Source organism: Dama dama, chromosome 20 (assembly GCF_033118175.1).
Source record: "Dama dama isolate Ldn47 chromosome 20, ASM3311817v1, whole genome shotgun sequence".
NCBI lineage: Eukaryota > Metazoa > Chordata > Mammalia > Artiodactyla > Cervidae > Dama > Dama dama.
In genome coordinates this window covers 49,698,889-49,721,171 of record NC_083700.1, presented here as the reverse complement: position 1 = coordinate 49,721,171, position 22,283 = coordinate 49,698,889, and the positions used below count along the sequence as shown (strand labels likewise).

Sequence of the window (22,283 nt, the reverse complement as noted above, 5' to 3'; positions counted from 1 at the left end):
CATGTAATAACCCCTGATAAAGTGCTGTAGTAATAATTTCCTTTAGAAACAATATTGAGATATGGTTGTAATTTATGCACTTCATTTCTTGGTAAATAAAGGAAATTAAAGCGAGAAGTCCACAGAATATTACAGTATATGTTTACTTTGATTAATTTTATAAAAATAATATCTTTGAAATATAGTTGATAGACTTTTTACAGTATTTCCAAATAAAATGGGGAGGGACCGTTGAAAAGCTTTGTTTCACTCAGGTTTGCTGTTTTACTCATGTTGTTTTTAATTTGTTTACCTTTAATAAGCGGCTGTTAGCAATATGCTTTTCCTAGCAGGTATTTTCATGGAAAATATAATGTTTCTTTAAGATAAAAGGGAAATTTTAATAGTGAATGAATAGCTGCTTTTCCAAAGAAACTTGAGCTATGGAAAAAACATTTTGATGATGAATGTTTGGAAATGCATCTATCATTATAGAATTTTGTTGCTGAAAGTGATATATGTCACCTACAACTATTATATCTGCACACTTAAAACATTTCGAAACAAATCTATTGCTTGTTTTAAAGTCAGTGTGAAGGAGGAGATGTGTGTGTTGTGGGAGGGAAAGAGGGAGATTTATTTATAAGGGGTTGGGTCACATGATTTTGGAAGTTTGGCAAGTCCAACTGCAGGGTAGGGCCAGGGAAGAGTTGCAGTTCTAGCCCAAAGGCAGTCTGCTTGCAGCCTGCTTGACAAGCCTCCTGGCAGCATTTCTTCTTGAAGGAAGGTCAATTTTTGTTCTATTAAGTCCTTCTATTGATTGAATGAAGCCCACCCACATTATGAAGGGTATTGTGCTTTACATATTCCAAACTAAGCAGTTTTTTACATATTAATATTTTATCCAAAAATACCTTCACAGAAATATCCAAGATAATATTTGACTGAATATCTGGGCACTGTTGTTCAGCTAAATTGACACAAAATCATATTACAGTCATTTTCAGTGGAGTTTGAAATTCTTTGTTAAAAATATAAAGATGGAGTATTTTCTGGTTAGTTTGTTAAAATAATACATTTAACCAAATTTTTGCATAAAATGGAGTTGGAAAGTATAGTCAACAGTTGACTTTTTCCATTTAGATCTTTTTATATCTTTGTGAGGTGTCATTTATTTCCCCAGCTGTGACAGCCACTAAATTAGTGTAAATTTAATATAAATTGAGTTTATAACCTAGGCATTCAGATTGCTTTGCCATTAAATATTAAACCAAGATTTTAGAAATAATGAAGCATGTCGAATTCACTGCTTTTACTAAAATTGTTTCATATTGATATTTTAAAAACTTATGGCCCCAAGGCTTTTGCTTTTTCATTGAAGAAGTAAAAAAAGAACTATTTAAAATAATGCTTATTTCCACTAGGGACAAGAGAATAGAGCTAATGGGGGGATCGTTAAGTTGAGCTATGCTGCAGAAACCCGTGACGACCTGGGCACTGACTGCCATGGCCGGTTGTGTGGAAGCCGCGGGCGTCATTGACAAAGTCGCTGTAAAGACAGGAGGGTGAGCCCCCAGCAAGGTGAGCTGTCCTGCCTGCTGGCTGGCTGGACTGTATGCTCATGGCGTGCAGGGCTGGGGTGAGTGTTTCTCTTTGTCCCCAAGGAACTTGGCACATGGCAAGTGCTCAGTAAACATCGTGAGTTAATAAACAGGTTAAAAAAATGTTTATTTCATTTTTGTTTCTTTTTAAAATTTCTATTTTTGTGGGTTTCATAATTATGTAATACAATATAATTATAGATAATATACATATAGGAATATTCAGAAATTTTACTGATTGGGGTATGTAATAAAACATTTTTGGAGATTTCATCTAGAAGATAAGGAAGTTTAATGTAGAATTTGATGAAGAGGATGATGGGAAGAAGCCTTAAAACACTTTGGAAAATGAAGGGTAATTGTTTTCAGCTTTGGACTTCTCTTTTTCTAGAATGTTTTGTTGTTGTTATTGGAAGTTTTTCAATTTGAAATAGCATTCATATAGCATTCATATTTATAGTAGGAAATATTAACTAACCTACCAATTAAATTTACTGAGCAGTGCATTCTCTTGCTGTTTTCAAATCTACTTTGGTAGCCAAATAATAATGGAAAAGTGCATGAAAGAATAGGATTAGAGTAGTGATACCAGACTATGAAAGCTGGGTGAATTCTATCTCCGCTGTTTAGGTAGACTTTACTTTTATAAATAGAATTTTATAATGATTTAAAGTAGGGAAAGAAGGGACTTCTGTGGTGGTCCAGTGTTTAAGACTCCATGCTTCAGGGGTGTGGGTTTGATTCCTGGTCAGGGAACTAAGATCCCTCATGCCACTTGATGTGGTCAAAAAAAATTTTTTTTTATGTAGGGAAAGAAAAAGCAGATATTTTGAAATGATTTATTTGTAAATAACACATGTGATTAAACCATGGGTGATTTGGAAAGATAAAACAACTAGAGATATAGAAAGGGATGATACCTGAATGTTCTGAATATTGAATATTGATGTTTAGCATTTTGATCTCTGAATATCTTTAATACGGGAGGTGTAGAGAGCACCAAGTTATTAGCCAATTTGGAAATTATTCCTGAAGAATAGGAAATGATGCTTTTTCAGGCAGCAGGTAGACGGGAGTATCTTTTGAAGACTGCAAGAGCCTTGTGTTAATAGCATGTTTCCTGTACTGTGTAATACCTTATGAATGACCATGGTCCTATTGAGATGGGTGATGGGACACCCGTTTTATGGAAAAAGTATAAAGTGCCTTGGTAACTTGCCCAAGGTCAAAACGTACTGTAAATGCAGAGCCCAGATTTTGAACCCAGGTTTATTTGATTCTGTTTAAACAATTCTTCACTGAGAATCTGCTGTGGTGCTGGGAATAGTGCTTGTACCTTAGGAGTTCAGAGTAGAATAATACATGGCTCCTGCCCTCAACATAGTGTTGCAAGTGAATAAGATCTGTAGGGAGCCTTGGGGAGCCAGAGAAAGACCATTTAGCTCAGTCTGAAATTTTAGGGGCATTTTTTGTCTGAACTGGATTTCAAGGAAAGGAGTAAGAGTTAATTGCAAAGAGATGATCTTAAAAAAAAAAAAAAAAAAAAAAGAGATGATCTGTGGAGGGTGTTGCAGCCAGGGGGAACCACATGTGTAAAGATATTTAGGAATAAAAATAGCATGATTTATGCTGAAGAACATATTTCTGTCTGGGTCTTAAAAGATGAGACTGGTGGTGACCAGCAGAAAGAAGAGCCTGAGTTTTTCTTTTCATACGTGATTGCCTGGACAAATTCCAGAAACTGGTTAAAATATTTGTGGATAAAATTTCAAACTTTTCAGTGTGGTTTTATCTTCCTTTTCTAGGATCAGTTCGACAGCTTAGACAAGCATACACAATGGGGAATTGACTTCTTGGAAAGATATGCCAAATTTGTTAAAGAAAGGATAGAAATTGAACAGAACTATGCGAAACAATTGAGGTAAGTTACATTTTTTTTCAGTTCTCAGAAATGAAATTACATGTTTCGATAGTTAGCTTTAGATAAATGTGATACACCAGGAGGAGTTGAATTCTATGTTTTTCATCAGAGTTAGATTGAATTAGGTAACTGGTTTGTTTTAGTGACTGGTTTAATTAAATCATTGTCTATTATCACAAGGAATATTGGCTGGCTAGATCATGAGCAGCTTTCATTCCAGAAAGACACTTAAAATTATACAATCAGGAAGCAAAATTCCAGGAAAAAGAAATAACTTGGTAATATTAATAATTTTGTGCTTTACAGTTTTATTCCCCTGAACTTTTTGCGTTAGTAATCTTCCCAAGATATTGATTTCTCCAGTTTCTCATTTCTTCATAGCTTCTAAGACTTAGAAAGTGAGTGTGATGAGCTGTGTTTCTTTCTGTCAAAAAGTAGATGTGTATTACTGATAAAAGAGATTCTGGAATATGTGTTAGGAGATAAAAATTTTAAAGGGAAAATTTTAATCTTAAAACAAATGGAACTTACCTTAAGATTTTATTCAAGCAGAAAATCATTGTTGGACCACAACCTGATAAATAGTTTTGCTGCAACTTACTCAATAAAAATAGTGTTTGAAGCCTGAAGACTAGAAAACAATGTAAAGTTCTGGGTAAAGGGATTAGGATTCTTTATGTTGTATAGTGACAGAAAAATCTAGCCCACAAGGCACACATGAGTAAGAGTCCAAGCATAATTTGATTTGTGGGTCAGATGTGTTCAGGCTCCTGTTTCTTGGCTCTTCTTCCCACTGTTGCCTTTATACTCAAGTTTTATTCAGTACCATCCTTTTTACCTGGTAGCTCTAGATTTCATATCTTCATACTCCCACATCCTGGGGAAGAATGATGATCTTTGTTGTGCATTTGAGGGGAGGAGATAGGAAGGGAAAGGGGGAAGGAAGAAAGTGAAAGAAAGGAGGGAGGGAGGGGATGGAAGGAGAGCAGAGTGCAAGCCTGTATCAGCTTCTCTCCTCCAGAAATCCCAGCAAAAGTCTCCTTTTGCTGACCCTGGTTAGATTATATGCTTATCCTGAACAGTTCACTGAAATGAGAATGTTAGATTGATTTATAGCTAATTAATTGCCCAAAAGAAATATAAGGTAATTGGATCACAGGAGGAAGGGAGATTTTGAGTGAGAATCTACATATGCCCACCATTTGTAGCAGTTTACTCAAGGAGCTGACTGGTTGTGGCCATGAGATAGACTAGTATGATGAGTAGGTTACTTATAATGATATACATACTACTATTTTGACATTTGTTAAAACTGTAGCATCATGCTAATTTCTTGATTCATTTGCGTCCTGTTTTTTAATTTTTATTAGTTTTTTTTTTGTGCCCTATTTTTTTTTTTAAACAAAGTAGTTTCCATATGGAAATATAAGCAAGCAAGTATATTAATAATAATTATGATGATATTTTACCTGCCCAAAAGTTTTGGCTTGGGAACTTTACTGTGCAAGAATTGGGAAGCATTAAAGGACCTCTGAAAAGTTAAAATATCAGTAAAAAGAATGTATTCATATGTGAACAATGAAAAATTTCCCTCATTTAATTTTTAATTTGATCTCAACTCTAGCACATTGTTTTCTGGTTTTTAAGTATGCCAGTAAAAGTGAAGAGAAGAAATGCTACAGACAATAATACAGTGATGTGATGGCAGTGTGAAGTGACAAATAACAAAGATTAAAATATTGCAAAAACAAGATAAAATGTTTCCAGCTTAAAGGTACCTGTCAGTTAGAAAATGATGAAAAATACTGTGGAGTATACAATTTAAACAAGTCAGATATAGCAGCATATTAAACTTAAAAGGGTGTTCAGTCTGTCAGTGTGATAAGCAAGTGGTAGAACTGAAGGTACAGCAAGATGTCCTTGCTTACTTGAGGTTGCGTATATAGCTATGTATAAAATTTGTGTGTATTCTGAAGAGATCTAAATAGGATATACCCCAAATTGTTTTACCCTGGTTACCCCTGGGGAGTGAGAGTAGGGGATGGGAAGGGACGGAACTTATATTTGTTACTTGTACTTTTAAATTATTGAAGTTTTTCTAGTGATTATGTAGTCTTAAGCAAAGAAGAGAATATATTTCAAAGAATATCACCACAAATTATAAAAGAAAAATTGGTAATTTATAAGGTAAACCGTCAGCAGTATGCTGTATTTAGTTGTCCAGAATAACTTGGGTCTCAAGGGTTTCAGGGTGGCCAAGATTTTAGCAGAGTAAAAGACTGTAATCAAACAGCAGACTTGTCTGCCCTTCTATTTTGTGACTGATAATAACGGTTATAATTTTCACTTACTTGCAAAAAGAGGTTTTGACACCACTTTTTTGGAGCAGGAGTGGTTAGAACCCACAATTACATAGTATGAAAATATACTTTTGTAGTGAGAAAATAGATACTCTAGTTCAGTGATTTGCATCTTTTTTCTGTCCCAGCAGACTAAAGAAATTTAGTACATGTTCATCCTAACAGTGGCTTTCACTTACAGTGATTCTCAACAAGAACAGAATTATTGGAAGGTGTTGAGGAATTCCAATAAAGAAGAGTTGGGAGGAGGCTTGTGTAACTTGAAAACCACAACTCCCTTCCCTTTGTCCACATTGATATTTGCTGCTTTGGATGAATACTTAGTAAATGATTGAATTATCAGCTGCTTTTTTATAGTATCTGTTTTGTCCAAAGGGAAGAAGTGTGCCTTGTTTATTTCCTTTTCTTTAACGAGACAAATTCTTTTGGTTGACTCCCTCCTGTTTTGCTACTGCAGAGGAGGACAACTTCTTTTCAACTTCTTTTTTTCTCCTAAATAATAACTGTATTCAGAATGTTAAATATTTTAAATATATTGCAGGATTAAATTTTGCAATATACTTTTGTAAATATACTTTTTATTTGCATAAATTTTCACATAATTTTGGTGCTCCCTAGTTTATTTTCTTCTGTCTTCTATTTGTCTGTTTTGATGGCTTTGGTTTAACTTTATTTAAGTTTTGGTATTCACTTTTGGTAGTGATTTGAGGATGAGAATAAATAGAAAATAAAGCATCTAATTATGTTTGGAGACATAGTTATAAACAGTCCAACCATGTCCATTTTGATGGATAATAAGTGGTGACTTTGAATCGCTTGGTAGAGTTTTTCTTTGTTTGCAGACATAAAAAGTGGAAGTTACTCTAATAAATTTATGCTATTGTATATGTATAATAGAGATTGACTAAATTTTCTTATGTGAAAAACTGTGCATAATGGTATGAATTTTTTTCTAGTAAAAATAATTACAGCAGTAAGTTCTATCATAGAGATTGCTGTAGGAAATTATATTTCTCTATTTCACCCCAGATGATTCCTTTTTGGCTCAAATGTGACAGTGTGGTACTGAAAGAAAAATAGATTGGATGACTAAAAATTACTCTTACCTTAACCAGAACAGCAATCTCTCCAGATTTCTTGGATCTTATTTCTATTTCTGTACCTTGACAACCATGGTAACATGACTGGTACCTCTAGAGCTGAGTGAATATAAGTTGAATGCATAAATGATTGAATGATCTGTGTTTCAGTTTAGTTTAGAAATTAGGATCTCTTAACTATATGCTGAACCTTTGAACCATGTACTGCTTTCTATCCATACTAGAGTTTATGTCATATACATCAGTGTGAAGAGATTGCTCTACTAAGAGCTGTCCCCAATATTTAGGATAGGCTTAGATATAGAATAATGTAAATAAAACAGTTTCTATTTTCTATTTTCTCATGCTTCTTTATCAGAATTTTCTCTTTCTGTGTTCCTGTTTAATATCAGAAGAACCTAGGGAGCTCATCTTTTGTGCTGACCTGTGGAAAGTAGAGACTGCTGTTAGTTTTTGGTCGGCCATTGTTTAACTTCTGACGCTTTTGACTTCCCTGAGGTTTTTTTTTTTTTTAAATTGGAGGATAATTGCTTTACAATGTTGTGTTAGTTTCTGCTGTACAGCAGAAAGGCTCATCACCTTAACAAGAATTGCAGTCTATTCCTGATTTTTATATTAAAATGTTTTGTTAAATGATGAAGCCAAACCTAACAAATAAAGCATAAAGCTCTTAAGAAAGAAAATAGAGACTTCCTTGGTGGTCCAGTGGCTAAGACTCAGCACTCCCAATGCAGAGGATGCGGGTTTGATCCCTGGTCAGGGAACTAAATCGCACATGCTACAGCTAAAAGACCCCACATGTGTCAATTAAAAGACCCTACATGTGGCAACGAAGGGCCCACATGCACCACAACTAAGACCAGGTGCAGCCAAATAATATTTTAAAAAAAGAAAATAAGTTCAAACCAGTTGTGTTAAACATTTTGATAGTGAACTTTCCAAGGAAAAGGATTTAAAGATCTTCTTTAAACAACTATAAAGAATAAGAAGGTGGTTAATGATGTTGGCTGTATAGATCACTTTGTTAATCTCTCAGCTTTTTCATAATACCTTTAATATTTTTATTTCTAAGTTATTTGTAGCCATTTGAATTGTGTGGCAGTGTCTAAAATGAGATATACTGTTTATTTTATCATCCTAATGTTTAAAATATGGACAAATCAGATAAATTATGCTATTTATTTGAATCTAGAACTGTGTTGTATAGTTCTTCTTCAAGAATCTAATATTTAGAGGGAAAACAAGTTATCAACTTGCAGAAGAAAATTTCTCTGAAAAGTGTAATACTTAAATATGGGGCAGTCTGTTCCTTCCTCGGTCTAAATTGAGCAAATAAAATAATTTTTTTCTTTTCTGTCTTCAACATACCAGAAAATACTCTTCTGAAAGATTTGCAGTTGCCTAGAAATCACATTGTTATGCCTATCGCATCCTAAATAGTAATGAATTGTTGAATATATTCTTTGAGTATAGAGTATGAAGCTGATACTATAGATATAGAATACAGAGCCCCATTCACATCTTAGGGACTGTGTATCCTTGACATGGTAAAGATAAAGCAAAAACAGGAACTGGCATTTTTAAGAAATAAGATACTTTGTTCACTTTCATGTCCATTGAAACTTGTTTGAATTTCTTCTCCTAGGGCCTTCAGGCATAAATACTTAAGCCCTCTTATTTTTTCTTAATTTATTTTACGATCTGCCAGCAGTAAAGGTATAATGAGAACAAAGCCTGTCCTTTAAAAAAACAAATGCAGTATTCAGAATTTGTCTAATATCACTTGTACCTAATGTGAAATTTACTGTCTTAATCATTTCTAAGTGTACATTTCAGTTGTGTTAAGTATATTCATCCTTCTGTGACCAATCCTTAGAACTTATCTTGAGAAACTGAAACTCTGTGTATTAAACAACTCTCCATTTTCCCCTTCTTCTAGGCCCTGGCAATTCTACTTTCTGTTTCTGTGAAATTGACTACTCTAGGTACTGTATAAGTAAAATTATGCAGTATTTGTTCTTTGGGGGGTGGATTTATTTCACTTTTATCGTTCAGTTGCTAAATTGTGTACGTCTCTTTGCGACCTCATGGACTGCAGCACTCCAGGCTTCCCTTCCTTCCCTCATGGACTGCAGCACACCGGGGGAAGATGGTTAGAGATCCATCACTATCTCTTGGAGTTTGCTCAAACTCATGTCCATTGAGTCACTGATGACGTAAAATCATCTCATCCTCTCTCACCCCCGTCTCCTCCTGCCCTCAGTCTTTCCCAGCATCAGGGTCTTTTCCAGTGAGTTGGCTCTTCATGTCAGGTGGCCAAAGTATTTGAGCTTCAGCATCAGTCCTTCTAATGAGTAGTCAGGGTTGCTTTACTCTAGGATTGACTGGTTTAATCTCCTTGCCGTCCAGGGAACTCTCTCAAGAGTCTTCTCTAGCACCACAGTTCAAAAGCATCAGTCCTTTGGTACTCAGCCTTCTTTATGGGCCAAGTCTCACATCCGTATATAACTACTGGAAAAACCATAACTTCGTACGGACCTTTGTTGGCAAAGTGATGTCTCTGCTGCTTTTTAATATGCTGTCTAGGCTTTCTCTTTAAGAATTTCCCACAGTTTATTTCACTTAGCACAATGTTTTAAGGGTTTATCTGTGTTGGGAAGTATATCAGAATTTCCTTCCTTTTTAAGATTGAATATTATTCCATTGTATGGATAGTACCACATTCCATTTATCCATTCATCTGTTGATAAGCATTTGGGTTTTTCCCACCTTTTTGGTATTGTGAATAGTGATTCTGCAAACATGGTGTCCAGATGTCTGATTCCCTACTTTCAATTCTTTGTGTGTATACCTAGAAGAGGAATTACTAGATCATATAGTAATTCTATGTTTAATTTTTTGAGGAGTACCGTATTGTTTTTTGCAGTGGCTGATCTAGTTTGCATCCCTACCAGTAATACACAAGGGTTCTAGTTTCTCTACATCCTTACCGGTGCTTATTACTTTCTGGGTGATTCCTTCCTTACTACCTTCCTATACTCCTTCCAGCCTTCCTTCCTCCCTTTTTCCCTCCCTGTCTTTTTCTTCATTCATCTGCCCTTTTTGGCTTCTTTTTGTGTGTTGGCTTCATTCTTTCCGTGCAGACTGACTTTTTTGCTGCACATGGCAAGAAATATACTCACCAATAGTTAAGTTTTGTGTTTGAGAGATTCAATTCTCATCCTGGCCTCAAAGTTCTGGTACAAAACGTTTTCCATCTCTGGATCACTTAACGGAGACCTTCAAATAAGGTCATCTTTGTTAATCTGGCAACTCTTAAGCATGATAACTGTTAGATAGAGGGAGGGAGATTAAAACAAAAGATACTAGTCAGTCTCAGATATCTAATACTACCCTTTTGCCAGAAGCAATATGAAGTGGTACAAAAGTTACTGCAGTTTTACATTGTTGAACTTTGCCATTTGATACTAGAATACATTCTTAAATAAATGTTGGTATGTTATGCATCATTTTAATACACTTTTCTCACATTATGTTTTTTTGCTAATGACGTATTGCTGTTTTATATTTTAGATTAGGGAAATGATGTTAGACAAAAAGCAAATTCAAGAGTTTTTTTTTTTTTTTGAGTTCAAAATGGGTTGTAAAGCAGTGGAGACAATTTGCAACATCAACAGCGCATTTGACCCAGGAACTGCTAACAGATGTTTATACAGGAAAGTGGTGGTTCAAGAAGTTTGGCAAAGAAGATGAGAGCTTTTAAGATGAGAGTGCTATGGCCAGCCATCAGAAGTTGACAGTGACCAATTGAAAGCAATCATCAAAGCCAATCCTCTTAAAACTACACGAGAAGTTGCCAAAGAACTCAGTGTTGACCAAGCTATGGTTGTTTGGCATTTGAAGTAAATTGTAATAGTGATAAAGCTCAGTAACCAGATGCCTCATGAGCTGACCACAAATGAAAAAAATGGTCGTTTTGAAGTGTCATCTTCTCTTATTCTGTGCAACAACAACAATCCATTTCTCAATTGGATTGTAATGTGCAACAAAGTGGATTTTCTATGACAACTGGCGATGACAAACTTGAGGTTGGAGCGAGAAGAAGCTCCAAAGCGCCTCCCAAAGCCAGACTTGCTCAAAAAAAGGTCATGGTCACTGGTGGTCTACTGCCAGTCTGATCCATTATAACTTTGTGAATCCTGGTGGAACCATTATATCTGAGAAGAATGCTCAGCAAATTGATGAGATGCACTGAAAACTACAATGCCTGCAGCCAGCATTGGCCAATAGAATGGGCCCAGTTCTTCTCCATGACAACGCCCGAATGCATGTCACACAACCAACTCTTAAAAGTTTTGCCTCATCCACCATATTCACCTGACCTCTAGCAAACCAACTACCACTTCTTCAAGCATCTCGACACTTTTTGCAGGCAAGACACTTCCATAACCAGAAGGAGGCAGAAAATGCTTTCCAAGAGTTCACCGAGTCTTGATGCATGGATTTTTATGCTACAGGAATAAACAAACTTCTTTCTCATTGGCAAAAATGTGTTGATTGTAACGGCTCCTATTTTGATTAATAACGATGTGTTTGAGCCTGAAAAAGAGAAAGTCGCTCAGTTGTGTCTGACTGTTTGCAACCCCATGGACTATACAGTTCATGGAATTCTCTAGGCCAGAATACTGGAGTGGGTAACCTTTCCCTTCTCCAGGGAATCTTCCCAACCCAGGGATTGAGCCCAGGTCTCCCGCATTGCAGGCAGATTCTTTGCCATAAGGGAAGCCCAAGAATACTGGAGTGGGTAGCCTGTCCCCTCGCCAGCAGATCTTTCTGACCCAGGAATTGAACTGGGGTATCCTGCATTGCAGACGGATTCTTTACCAGCTGAGCTATCAGGGAACCTCAGTTTGAGTGTTTGAGCCTATAGTTATAATGATTTAAAATTCACGGTCTGAAGCTACAATTACTTTTGTACCAACCTGATAGTATGATTTGTTCACTCTTTACAAATGATATGGTATTTATCACCTGTTAAACAGTAATTGGAACTCGTTTTCGTTCAGTTACTCAGTCCTGTCTGACTCTTTGCAACCCCATGGACTGCAGCATGCCAGGCTTCCCTGTCCCTCACTATCTCTCAGAGTTTGCTCAAACTCATGTCCATTGAATCAGTGATGCCTTCCAGCCATCTCATCCTCTGTCATCCTCTCCTCCTGCCTTCAGTCTTTCCCAGCATCAGGGTCTTTTCTAATAAGTCAGCTCTTTGCATCAGGGAGCCAAAGAATTGGAGCTTCAGCTTTAGCATCTGTCCTTCCAGTGGATATTCCGGATTGATTTCCTTTAGGATTGACTGGTTTGATCTTGTTGTCTAAGGGACTCTCAAGAGTCTTCTCCAGCACCACAACTGAAAGCATCAGTTCTTCGGTGCTGAGCCTTCTTTATGGTCCAACTCTGACATCTGTACATGACTAATGGAAAAACCATAGCTTTGACTGTATGCACCTTTGTTGGCAAAGTGATGTCTCTGCTTTTTAATACACCATCTAGGTTTGTCATAGATTTTCTTCCAAGGAGCAAGTGTTGTTTAATTTCATGGCTGCAGTCACCATCTGCAGTTATTCTGTAGCCCACCAAAATAAAGTCTGTCGCTGTTTCCATTTTTCCCCATCTGTTTGCCATGAAGTGATGAGAACAGATACCATGGTCTAAGTTTTTTGAATGTTGAGTTTTAAGCCAGCTTTTTCACTCTTCTCTTTCACTTTCATCAAGAGTCTCTCTAGTTCCTCTTTGTTTTCTGCCATTAGGACAGTGTCATGGGCATATCTGTGGTTATTGATATTTCTCCCGGGAATCTTGATTCCAGCTTGAGCTTTATCCAGCCCCACATTTTGCATGATGTACTCTGCATATAAGTTAAAATAAGCACGGTGACAATATACAGCCTTGGCATACTCCTTTCCCAATTTGGAACCAGTCCATTGTTCCATATCCGGTTATAACTGCTGATTCTTGACCTGCGTCAGGTTTCACAGGAGGCAGGTAAGGTGGTCTGATATTCCCATATTCAATGATTCAAGAATTCTCCACAGTTTGTTTTGATCCACATAGTCAAAAACTTTAGCTTAGTGTATGAAGCAGAAGTAGATGTTTTTTCTGGAATTCCCTTGCTTTTTCTCTGATCCAACAGATGTTGGCAATTTGGTCTCTGGTTCCTCTGCCTTTTCTTAATCCAAGTTGTACATCTGGAAGTTCTCAGTTCACATACTGTTGAAGCCTGCCTTGAGGGATTTTGAGCATTACCTTGCTAGAATGTGAAATGAGTGCAGTTGTGTGGTAGTTTGGACATTGTTTGGCATTGCCCTTCTTTGGAATTGGAATGAAAACTGACCTTTTCCAGTCCTGTGGCCACTGCTGAGTTTTTCAAATTTGCTGGCATATTGAGTGCAGCACTTTGACGGCATCATATTTTAAGATTTGAAATAGCTCAGCTGGAATTCCACCACCTCCATTAGCTTTGTTCGTAGTGATGCTTCCTAAGACCCACTTGACTTCACTCTCCAGGGTGTCTGGTTCTAGGTGAGTGATCACACCATTGTCGTTATCCAGGTCATTAAGATCTTTTTTGTCCAGTTCTGTGTATTTTTGCCCCCTCCTCTTAATCTCTTCTGTTCTGTTAGGTCCTTACCATTTCTGTCCTTTATTGTGCCTATCTTTGCATGAAATGTTCCCTTAGTATCTCTTAATTTTCTCGAAGAGGTCTCTAGTCTTTCCCACTTTATTGTTTTCCTCTGTTTCTTTGCATGGTACGCTTAGAAAGGCTTTCTTATCTCTCCTTGCTATTCTTTGGAACTCTGCATTCAGATGGGTATATCTTTCCTTTTCTCTTTACCCTTTGCGTTTCTTCTTTTCTCAGCTATTTGTAAGGCTTCCTCAGACAGCCATTTTGCTTTTTTGCATTTCTTTTTCTTGGGGATGGTTTTGACCCCTTTCTGTACAGTGTTACGAACCTCCATCATAGTGCTTCAGGCACTCTGTCTCAGATCTAATCCTTTGAATCTATTTGTCACTTCTACTGTAAAATCATAAAGGATTTGATTTAGGTCATACCTGAGTGGCCTAGTGGTTTTCCCTACTTTCTTCAAGTTAAGTCTGAATTTTGTGATAAGGAGCTGATATAAGCCACAGTCAGCTCCAGGTCTTGTTTTTTGCTGACTGTATAGCTTATCCATCTTCAGCTGCAAAGAATATAATCAGTCTGATTTTGGTATTGACCACCTGGTGATGTCCATGTGTAGAGTCTTCTCTTGTGTTGTTGGAAGAGAATGTTTGCTATGACCAGTGTGTTCTCTTGGCAAAACTTTGTTAGCCTTTGTACTGCTTCGTTTTATTCCAAGGCCATACTTTCCTGTTACTCCAGCTATCTCTTGACTTCCTACTTTTGCATTCCAAACCCCTGTGATGAAAAGGACATCTTTCTTTGGTGTTGGTTCTAGAAGGTCTTTTAGGTCTTCATAGAACTGTTCAACTTCAGCTTCTTTGGCATCAGTGGTTGGGACATAGACTTGGATTACTGGATATTGAATGGTTTGCCTTGGAAATGAACTGAGATCATTCTGTCCTTTTTGAGATTGCATCCAAGTACTGCGTATCAGACTTTTTTGTTGAGTATGAGGGCTACTCCATTTCTTCTGAGGGATTCTTGCCCACAGTAGTAGATATAGTGGTCATCTGAATTAAATTCACCCATTCCAGTCCGTTTTAGTTCACTGATTCCTAAAATGTCAGTGTTCACTCTTAGCATATCCTGTTTGACCATTTCCAATTTACCTTGATTAATGGACCTAACATTCCAGGTTCCTATGGAATATTGAATTTTAGAACTCAGAGCCTCTCAGATGTTGAAACATTCAAAATGTAAAGGTGATTTATGTGCCTTAAAATTTTTTTTTACATTTTACTTCATTTAGAACTGTGAAATGCAGTTTAAATAAAAGCAAATTAATGTTTTTAGAAATTATTTGGAAAGCTTATAATTTTCACTGAAGTTCAACTATAAACATGACAGAACTAGAATGGATAAATGTTAAAATCAGGAATTTAAATATAAGTTAAGTAGTATGATATATTTAATACCACATAAATAGTTAGAATATAGAGGGAGTACTGTAATTTTTAGAGAAGCTCATTAAATTTAGAAGCCTTCTCAGACTACTGAAGAGTATTAGTTCTTCTCTATTCGTGGTGCATGATCCTAAGGTACTGGGAAAACATGGATGAAACACACATGTATCAAAGCAAAGTAGTAGCTTGTCTATGACATCTATTATAATTTCTATAATATGTATCTGTATAAAACTTTAATTCCTGATTTATAACACAATACTCCAAACATGTGTTACATATAAAAACTACTTTCATAATTGGTTGCTTGGAGAATCTCTGATAGAAGAGAGGGAAATTTTTTTCATAAACAGTAGCCTAGGGAAACTGACGCTAAGGGCAGATTTTTAGTAAGTTTTTATTTTATATTGGGATGTGGTTGATTAACAATATTAGTTTCAAGTGTACAGCACAGTGATTCAGTTACACATATAAATGTACCCATTCTTTTCCTTTTCCATTTAGTTTATTACAGAGTATTGAGCTGAGTTCCCTGTACTATAAAGTGGGTACTTATTGGCTATCTATTTTAAATATAGCATTGTGTACATGTCAGTCTCAAACTCCCAATCTATCCCACCCTCTCCCTTTTCTCTCCTGGTAACTATAAGTTTTTCTCTTAAGTCTGTGACGCTGTGTCTGTTTTGTAAGTAAGTCTTTTGTAATAAGCAATATCATATGATATATGTCTTTCTTTGACCTACTTTTAGTATGATAATCTTCAGGTCTATCCATGTTGCTACAACTGGCATTATTTCATTGTTTTTAATGGCTGAGTAATATTCTGGGGTGTGTGTGTGTATATATATGTATAAACTTTATCCGTTCATCTGTCAGTGGATATTTAGGTTGCTTCCATGCCTTAGCTATTGTAAACAGTGCTGCAGAGAACAGTGAGGTGCATGTTTTCGTTCAAACCATGTTCTTCTCTGGATAAGTGCTCAGGAATGGGATTGCTGTATCATATGGTAGCTCAGTTTTCAGTTTCTTAAGGAACCGTACTGTTCTCCATAGTAACTGCACCAATTTACATTCTCACTAACAGTGTCGGAGATTTCTTGAGAGAGATTAATTGCATAAAGTATTTTTAGTTTAGGAGCAATGTGCATGTTTTACCCTTACATACTTAACGTAAGCCAGAGATTTATTTGACCTAATAAGTGTATTATGTTAAAAATTCAAAGCAGGCATTTGTGGGACTTAGTAATAACCAATCACACCTTGGAATGAATTTTTGCTGACGTTAGACTATTTTCTTAGAAAGTCCAACTGAGATCAGATGCTTTGAGGAACATCTTTTTTTTGAGGAGATAAATTCTCTTGGTATGCTTTTATCATAATTTTTTTTAATTAGAAAAAATTGTAATACATTTAAGTATGAATCACTTCTCAGTCCCTCTCCCTAGAAATATTATTAATAATTTGTTATGTCATCATCTCCTAGCAGAAGTTTTGATTTAGTGGACTACAAGAACATTTTGGACTATGCTGTAGTTTCTCTAGTGTCTTATATATGGTTTCTAAGGGCTTTATTGGGCCTTGGGAAGAGTTGCCTGTAGCTGGGTAACTTTTACAGAAGAGATGCAAGAGCAATTTTTAAAAATTGCTGAGTTTTAAGCTGGCATGCTCAAAAGGTAAACATATTATTACTTTCTTCTTCCCCTTCCCTCTTGTGGTATAGGTGCTCTTCCTCCCAGAAGCTAGAGATCAAATTAGTGTTGTATAGGCTATGTTTAAGGTATGAATATCTTAAGACTTTAGTGTTTTTAATGTCTGTGGCAGTAGCCATAATCTTTCAAGTGTCAGAAGCCCAAGTTATATTGGTTTAAGCAAAGAAAAAAGTGTATGGCTTATGTGACTGAAAAGTTTAGGGATCTGGGTACTCAGAAAAGTAAGAATTTCTTTTTCTCCTGATTTTGCTATCCTCTCTGTTGATACAATTCCCAAGTAGCCTCTTTAGGGTTGTGTCCTATCAATTTAACTTTAGAATAAAGAGAACATACTGATAAACAACAAGGACCTACTTACCGTGTAGCATAGGGAACTCAGTGCAATATTCTGTAATAATCTAAATGGTAAAAATTTGAATAAGAATAGATACATTTATAGTTATAACTGGGCTTCCCTGGTGGCTCAGATGGAAAAGACTCTGCCTGCAATGTTGGAGACCTGGGTTTGATCCCTGGGTCAGGAAGATCCCCTGGAGAAAGAAATGGTAACTGAATCACTTTGCTATGCACCTGAAACTAAAACAACATTGTTAATCAACTGCACTCCAATATAAAATAAAAATTAAAAAAGAGAACATCTCTTACCAAGAATTTCAAGAGAAATTTTAGGATTGACTTTGGCATGGATTTATGAATCTGGAAGTGTTCTGTGGGAGTTACCTCATGGTCCAGTGGTTAAGACTCTGCTTCCACTGCAGCGGGCCCAGGTTCAATCGCTGGTAGGGGAACTAAGATCCCACGTGCCATAGGATGTGGCCAAGAAAAGAAAAAGGTGTTCCTGAACTGTTAGATGTGGCCAGCATGCCACAACTACATAGGCATGACAATAGAGGAGCTGTAGTTTAGGATATACTCAGTTGTACTAGAATGATAACTCCCAAATCTCATGGGCTAAGCGGAAAAAGCTTGTTTCTTGCTCATGCAAAGTCAGCCACAAGGCTAGGTGATAATGCTCTAGTAGTCCATGTCGTAACTCAAGAATTCATATTATTTTCATCTTGATCTTAACATGAATCTTCCACAGTTGCTTCAGCAGGGAATGAGGAAGCCCGAGGATTATGCATGAGCTGTAAAACTTTAGCTTGGTATTTACACAAAAGTTACAGCCCATTATACAGAATTAGCCTCAAATGGAAGTGGGCTGGAAAATGTATGAGAGAACAAGGTTTTTTTGGTGAGCAGAAATGCGTCTGCTACAAACTGTTACAGAATAAAATAGCATATTAAGTGATGTAGGTAGGCAAAGACAGCGGGTTGATTATAACCTGTAGCTCTAAATAATGTTTAAAATGCTGATATACAAAAAACTGTTCAGAATTTGATACTACTTGCTCTTTGGAATGTTCTTTGCCCAAGTTTGACTTGTTTTTGTTTAAAGTAATTCATGGATTCATGGTTTAAAATCACTGACTTTAAAAGTAATTTCTGGAATGCAATCAATTTATAGGTTGGAGACTGTAGTTATAACCATAATACCATAAATTAATCAATTACCTCAATAATTGCTAATTTCCATGAATATTATAGTTTCAGTTCAGTCGCTCAGTCGTGTCTGACTCTTTGCGACCCCATGAATCGCAGCGTGCCAGGCCTCCCTGTCCATCACCAACTCCCAGAGTTTACTCAAACTTATGTCCATTGAGTCGGTGATGCCATCCAGCCATCTCATCCTCTGTCGTCCCCTTCTCTGCCTGCCCCCAATCCCTCCCAGCATCAGGGTCTTTTCCAATGAGTCAACTCTTCGCATGAGGTGGCCAAAGTATTGGAGTTTCAGCTTCAACATCAGTCCTTGCAGTGAACACCCAGAACTGATCTCCTTTAGGATGGACTGGTTGGATCTCCTTGCAGTCCAAGGGACTCTCAAGAGTCTTCTCCAACACCACAGTTCAGAAGCATCAATTTTTTGGCACTCAGCTTTCTTCATAGTCCAGCTCACATCCATACATGACCACTGGTTTATCTCAAATCATTTGTGATGATGGACTAGATTCTTTTAAAGTGTCTACTGATGCTTTTATAAATTACAAAAAATTTTGAATACTTGAAAAATGATGTAAAAAGAGACATGAAATACCCTACATTTTTTGCTGTTAGATTCAACATTTATAAAATTACTCTCAACTTCTGTACTTAGCTTGTTGTGGGTCAGTAATGAAGACTAAGTAGACTTTTACTTAGTCCATGGATCATGTTTTGAGGAGCATGCTATAAAGGACTGTGGTTAACGCTTTGCAAATACTGTCTCCTTTAATTCTCATAGTCCTATGTGTAGAGGTTACTGTTACCATCACTTACAGAAAACGGGGCATAGAGAGGGCAGTAAGTTGCCCAGGGTCATACAGATGTCACATAAAACCCATGTGGTCCAGTTTGACTCCAGAGTCTGTGTGCCTGTCTGCCTCTGATTTTGCAGAGATGAAATGATAGATGATCATTTTACTGTCTTAATTACTTTACATCATTAAATTCTTGGTTTAATGAAATTGGAGACTTTTGGAATATGTCAATTTCGACAACAGGATTTTTAACAAATTTTAAAAAATCTTCTTCTTATAGAAATCTGGTTAAGAAGTACTGTCCCAAACGGTCCTCCAAAGATGAAGAGCCAAGGTAAATTATATACCTATTTATTATTGCTTATGAAAATTTGAAAGTATATTTTTGTTATTTAGTTAAATAAATATTATACCATTAGCTTTTTATAAAAGTTTTTAACAAGATTTGTATCATAATAAAAAATTATGTTCATGAAAGAGGAAAGTACTTTTTTTTCTTATGAGAGTGCATACTTCAGTGGGCTTGATGATAGCTTTTTAGAATAGTTGATGTGTGAGTTCTAAGTAATAGGTGGATTGGGACTCCACTTGAATGGTGTAGTCTCCAGAAAAAAAGGGTATTTTTTTTCCATTCTTTATTTTGTAGTTGTCAGCTTGTTAGATTCTTGCCTTTCTTTTACAAATAGTAAAACAATTTAGCTGTTTGGGTTAAAGGGGTAATGAAAAGGAGTATGTTTTCAGAGTAATTTTGGAACTCTGAATAAATGGTTAGGGATTGCCTATGAGCTTTTTGGCATTCTTACACGGTGGGGGATACATGGATGGTTGTAAAATGCAGAAACAAAAAGAAACTGGATTGTTGTAAAATGCAGAAACAAAAGAGACTAAACTTAAAACAACTTTGTGTATGATTGTCAGTTAGAGGATTTAGTTATTTAGAGGTTTAGTGTTAATGGAGTCCTGTCTGAGCTGTGTGCCTTCAGCTTATGTAAGAGCGTTCCGGCAGTGTATTCAAGTAGATCTATACATTTTAATACAGTTATTTTCTTTGTCTCTCTCCTTCCCTCCACACACATTTTTTTTACCCTTATTTCTGCCCCTTCTTACCCTCTGTGGTGCCAACCAAAGTGGCACTTCACTTCCATTCAGGATGTGGGCAGGCATACAGGCAGCTGTGTCCAGAGCTGATAGCAAAATTGTTCTGTAGATCACCCATCGAGATGCATTTGAGTGGTATGATTGGCAGGTTCTGTCCTGGAGAGCAAGCACATCATCTCTGCAACAGGCTCAGCTGCCAAGCCTAGGAATCCAACCAAGTGCATTCCCAAGCTCAGGCCAGTCAGTTGGCAACGTAAGAGATTCCAGTATGCCAAAAGAGCCTGCAGGTAGTATGCTTATTATTTTTTGACCCCCAAATCCTTTTATTTATAAATTATGACTACCTGGAGATATATAAACATGTACAATTAGAGCTTAATGCAGAGCTTAATTTAGAGCTAGTAGCTGAGATTTAGGATGCATATGTTAAAATTGGTTAAGTGTCAGGTTTGATCTGTATCACAAAAACATTTATAATGAGAATAAAAATAAATTTTGCCATTTTTAATGTTTTTGTCAGGTTTACTTCGTGTATAGCCTTTTTTAACATCCTTAACGAGTTAAATGACTATGCAGGACAGCGAGAAGTAGTAGCAGAAGAAATGGCGCACAGAGTTTATGGTGAATTAATGAGATACGCTCATGATCTGAAAACTGAAAGAAAAATGGTAATTTTTATCATTTTTATACAGTTATAATAGCGTATACAATATTTTCACAGAAATGAAGTAATTACTTTGCCTTTTAAAATTACATATGTTCATTCCACAGGAACTGATTTTCTATTTCACTACATTTCTTCTAGCTTAAATTATCTCAAGACATTCTTGCTAATTTGTGATCATTTTGGATTTAAGACTGAGGTTTGGTAAACTGTAGCCAGCAGGCCAACTCTAGCTTACTGCCTGTTTTTGTTTCCTAGTTACCATGAGCTCAGAATGGTTTTTACATTTTTAGATAGTTACTTACATATTGCAGTGGCCACTTTTGTATTACATTAGCAGAGTTGAATATTTGCAAGAGACCACGTGGTTTCCAACACCTAAAATATTTATCTGACCCATTATAAAAGACTTTTTCTACCCCTATTCTCTATAATCATGTGTTTTTCTAGAGATTTTATGTCTTAAAGATTATATTTGAAGTATTTAAATAATCTAGAAAATGAGTTTTAGAGAGTTTTGCTCTTCCTGAGTCTTGGTAAAGTTACATAATTAGTACCTTGAAAAAAACTAAGTGAAAAGTCTTTTGGGAGAGGCCTTTAGACTTTAATTGGTGTTTAAATGTAATTTTAAAATTTGTTTGTTTTTTTTGGTTGTTATCACCTTTAGCATCTTCAAGAGGGACGAAAAGCTCAGCAATACCTTGACATGTGTTGGAAACAGATGGATAATGTGAGTTATAATGTTTTCATGTTTGACATAAATTTTCGTAGACTGATTTAGCCCTGAATTCTTTTATGTGTGTGCGTGCTCAGTTGCTCATTGGTGTCCAACTCTTTGCGACCCCATGGACTGGAGCCCGTTAGGCTCCTCTGTCCTTGAAATTTTTCACACAGGAATACTCCAGTGGGTTGCTGTTTCCTACTTGAGGAAATCTTCCCACCCCAAGAAACAAACCCTTGTCTCTTGTGTCTGCTACATTGGCAGGCAGATTCTTTACTACTGTGCTGCCTGGGAAGCCAAAATCTCTTGTTTCTTATCTATTTGAGTTTAATATTTCTCATTGTAGTTTTATTCTTAATTTGACACTGATGTAAATAGAGAATGTGAGGTCAATGTGTCCATTTTCCTTTTTATTTTTTTTGTATGGTTCTATACTTTGTACCAACTCTGTAATCTTCAGGTATCTGTAGTCATTTAGGAAGAATCTTTTTGTCTTTGTAGTTATGGTAAAGTATTGGTAGAGGATAGAAGTAATAAGGAAACAGTGATATATCTTAGAAGACCATTTGACTAAGACAAAGAGAACCTGGGTTCTAATTCTACCTTTCCCTTAGCATCTGATGTTTTCATGACTTCATTTTTAGTAAATGAAAAATGAAGACAGTGGACT

At 36.3% G+C, this 22,283-nt stretch overlaps 1 protein-coding gene across 2 annotated transcripts in view; it reads left to right on the top strand.

Annotated features, from left to right (window-relative positions):
• FNBP1L (formin binding protein 1 like) overlaps positions 1-22,283 on the top strand; it is a 114,749-nt gene that overhangs the window by 57,229 nt on the left and 35,237 nt on the right. For both annotated transcript variants that reach the window (XM_061121352.1, XM_061121353.1), the window contains exons 2-5: positions 3,386-3,501; positions 19,411-19,464; positions 20,749-20,896; positions 21,560-21,622. In XM_061121352.1, coding sequence (XP_060977335.1) covers positions 3,386-3,501; positions 19,411-19,464; positions 20,749-20,896; positions 21,560-21,622 — 381 coding nt within the window. The remainder of the gene's footprint in view (positions 1-3,385; positions 3,502-19,410; positions 19,465-20,748; positions 20,897-21,559; positions 21,623-22,283) is intronic.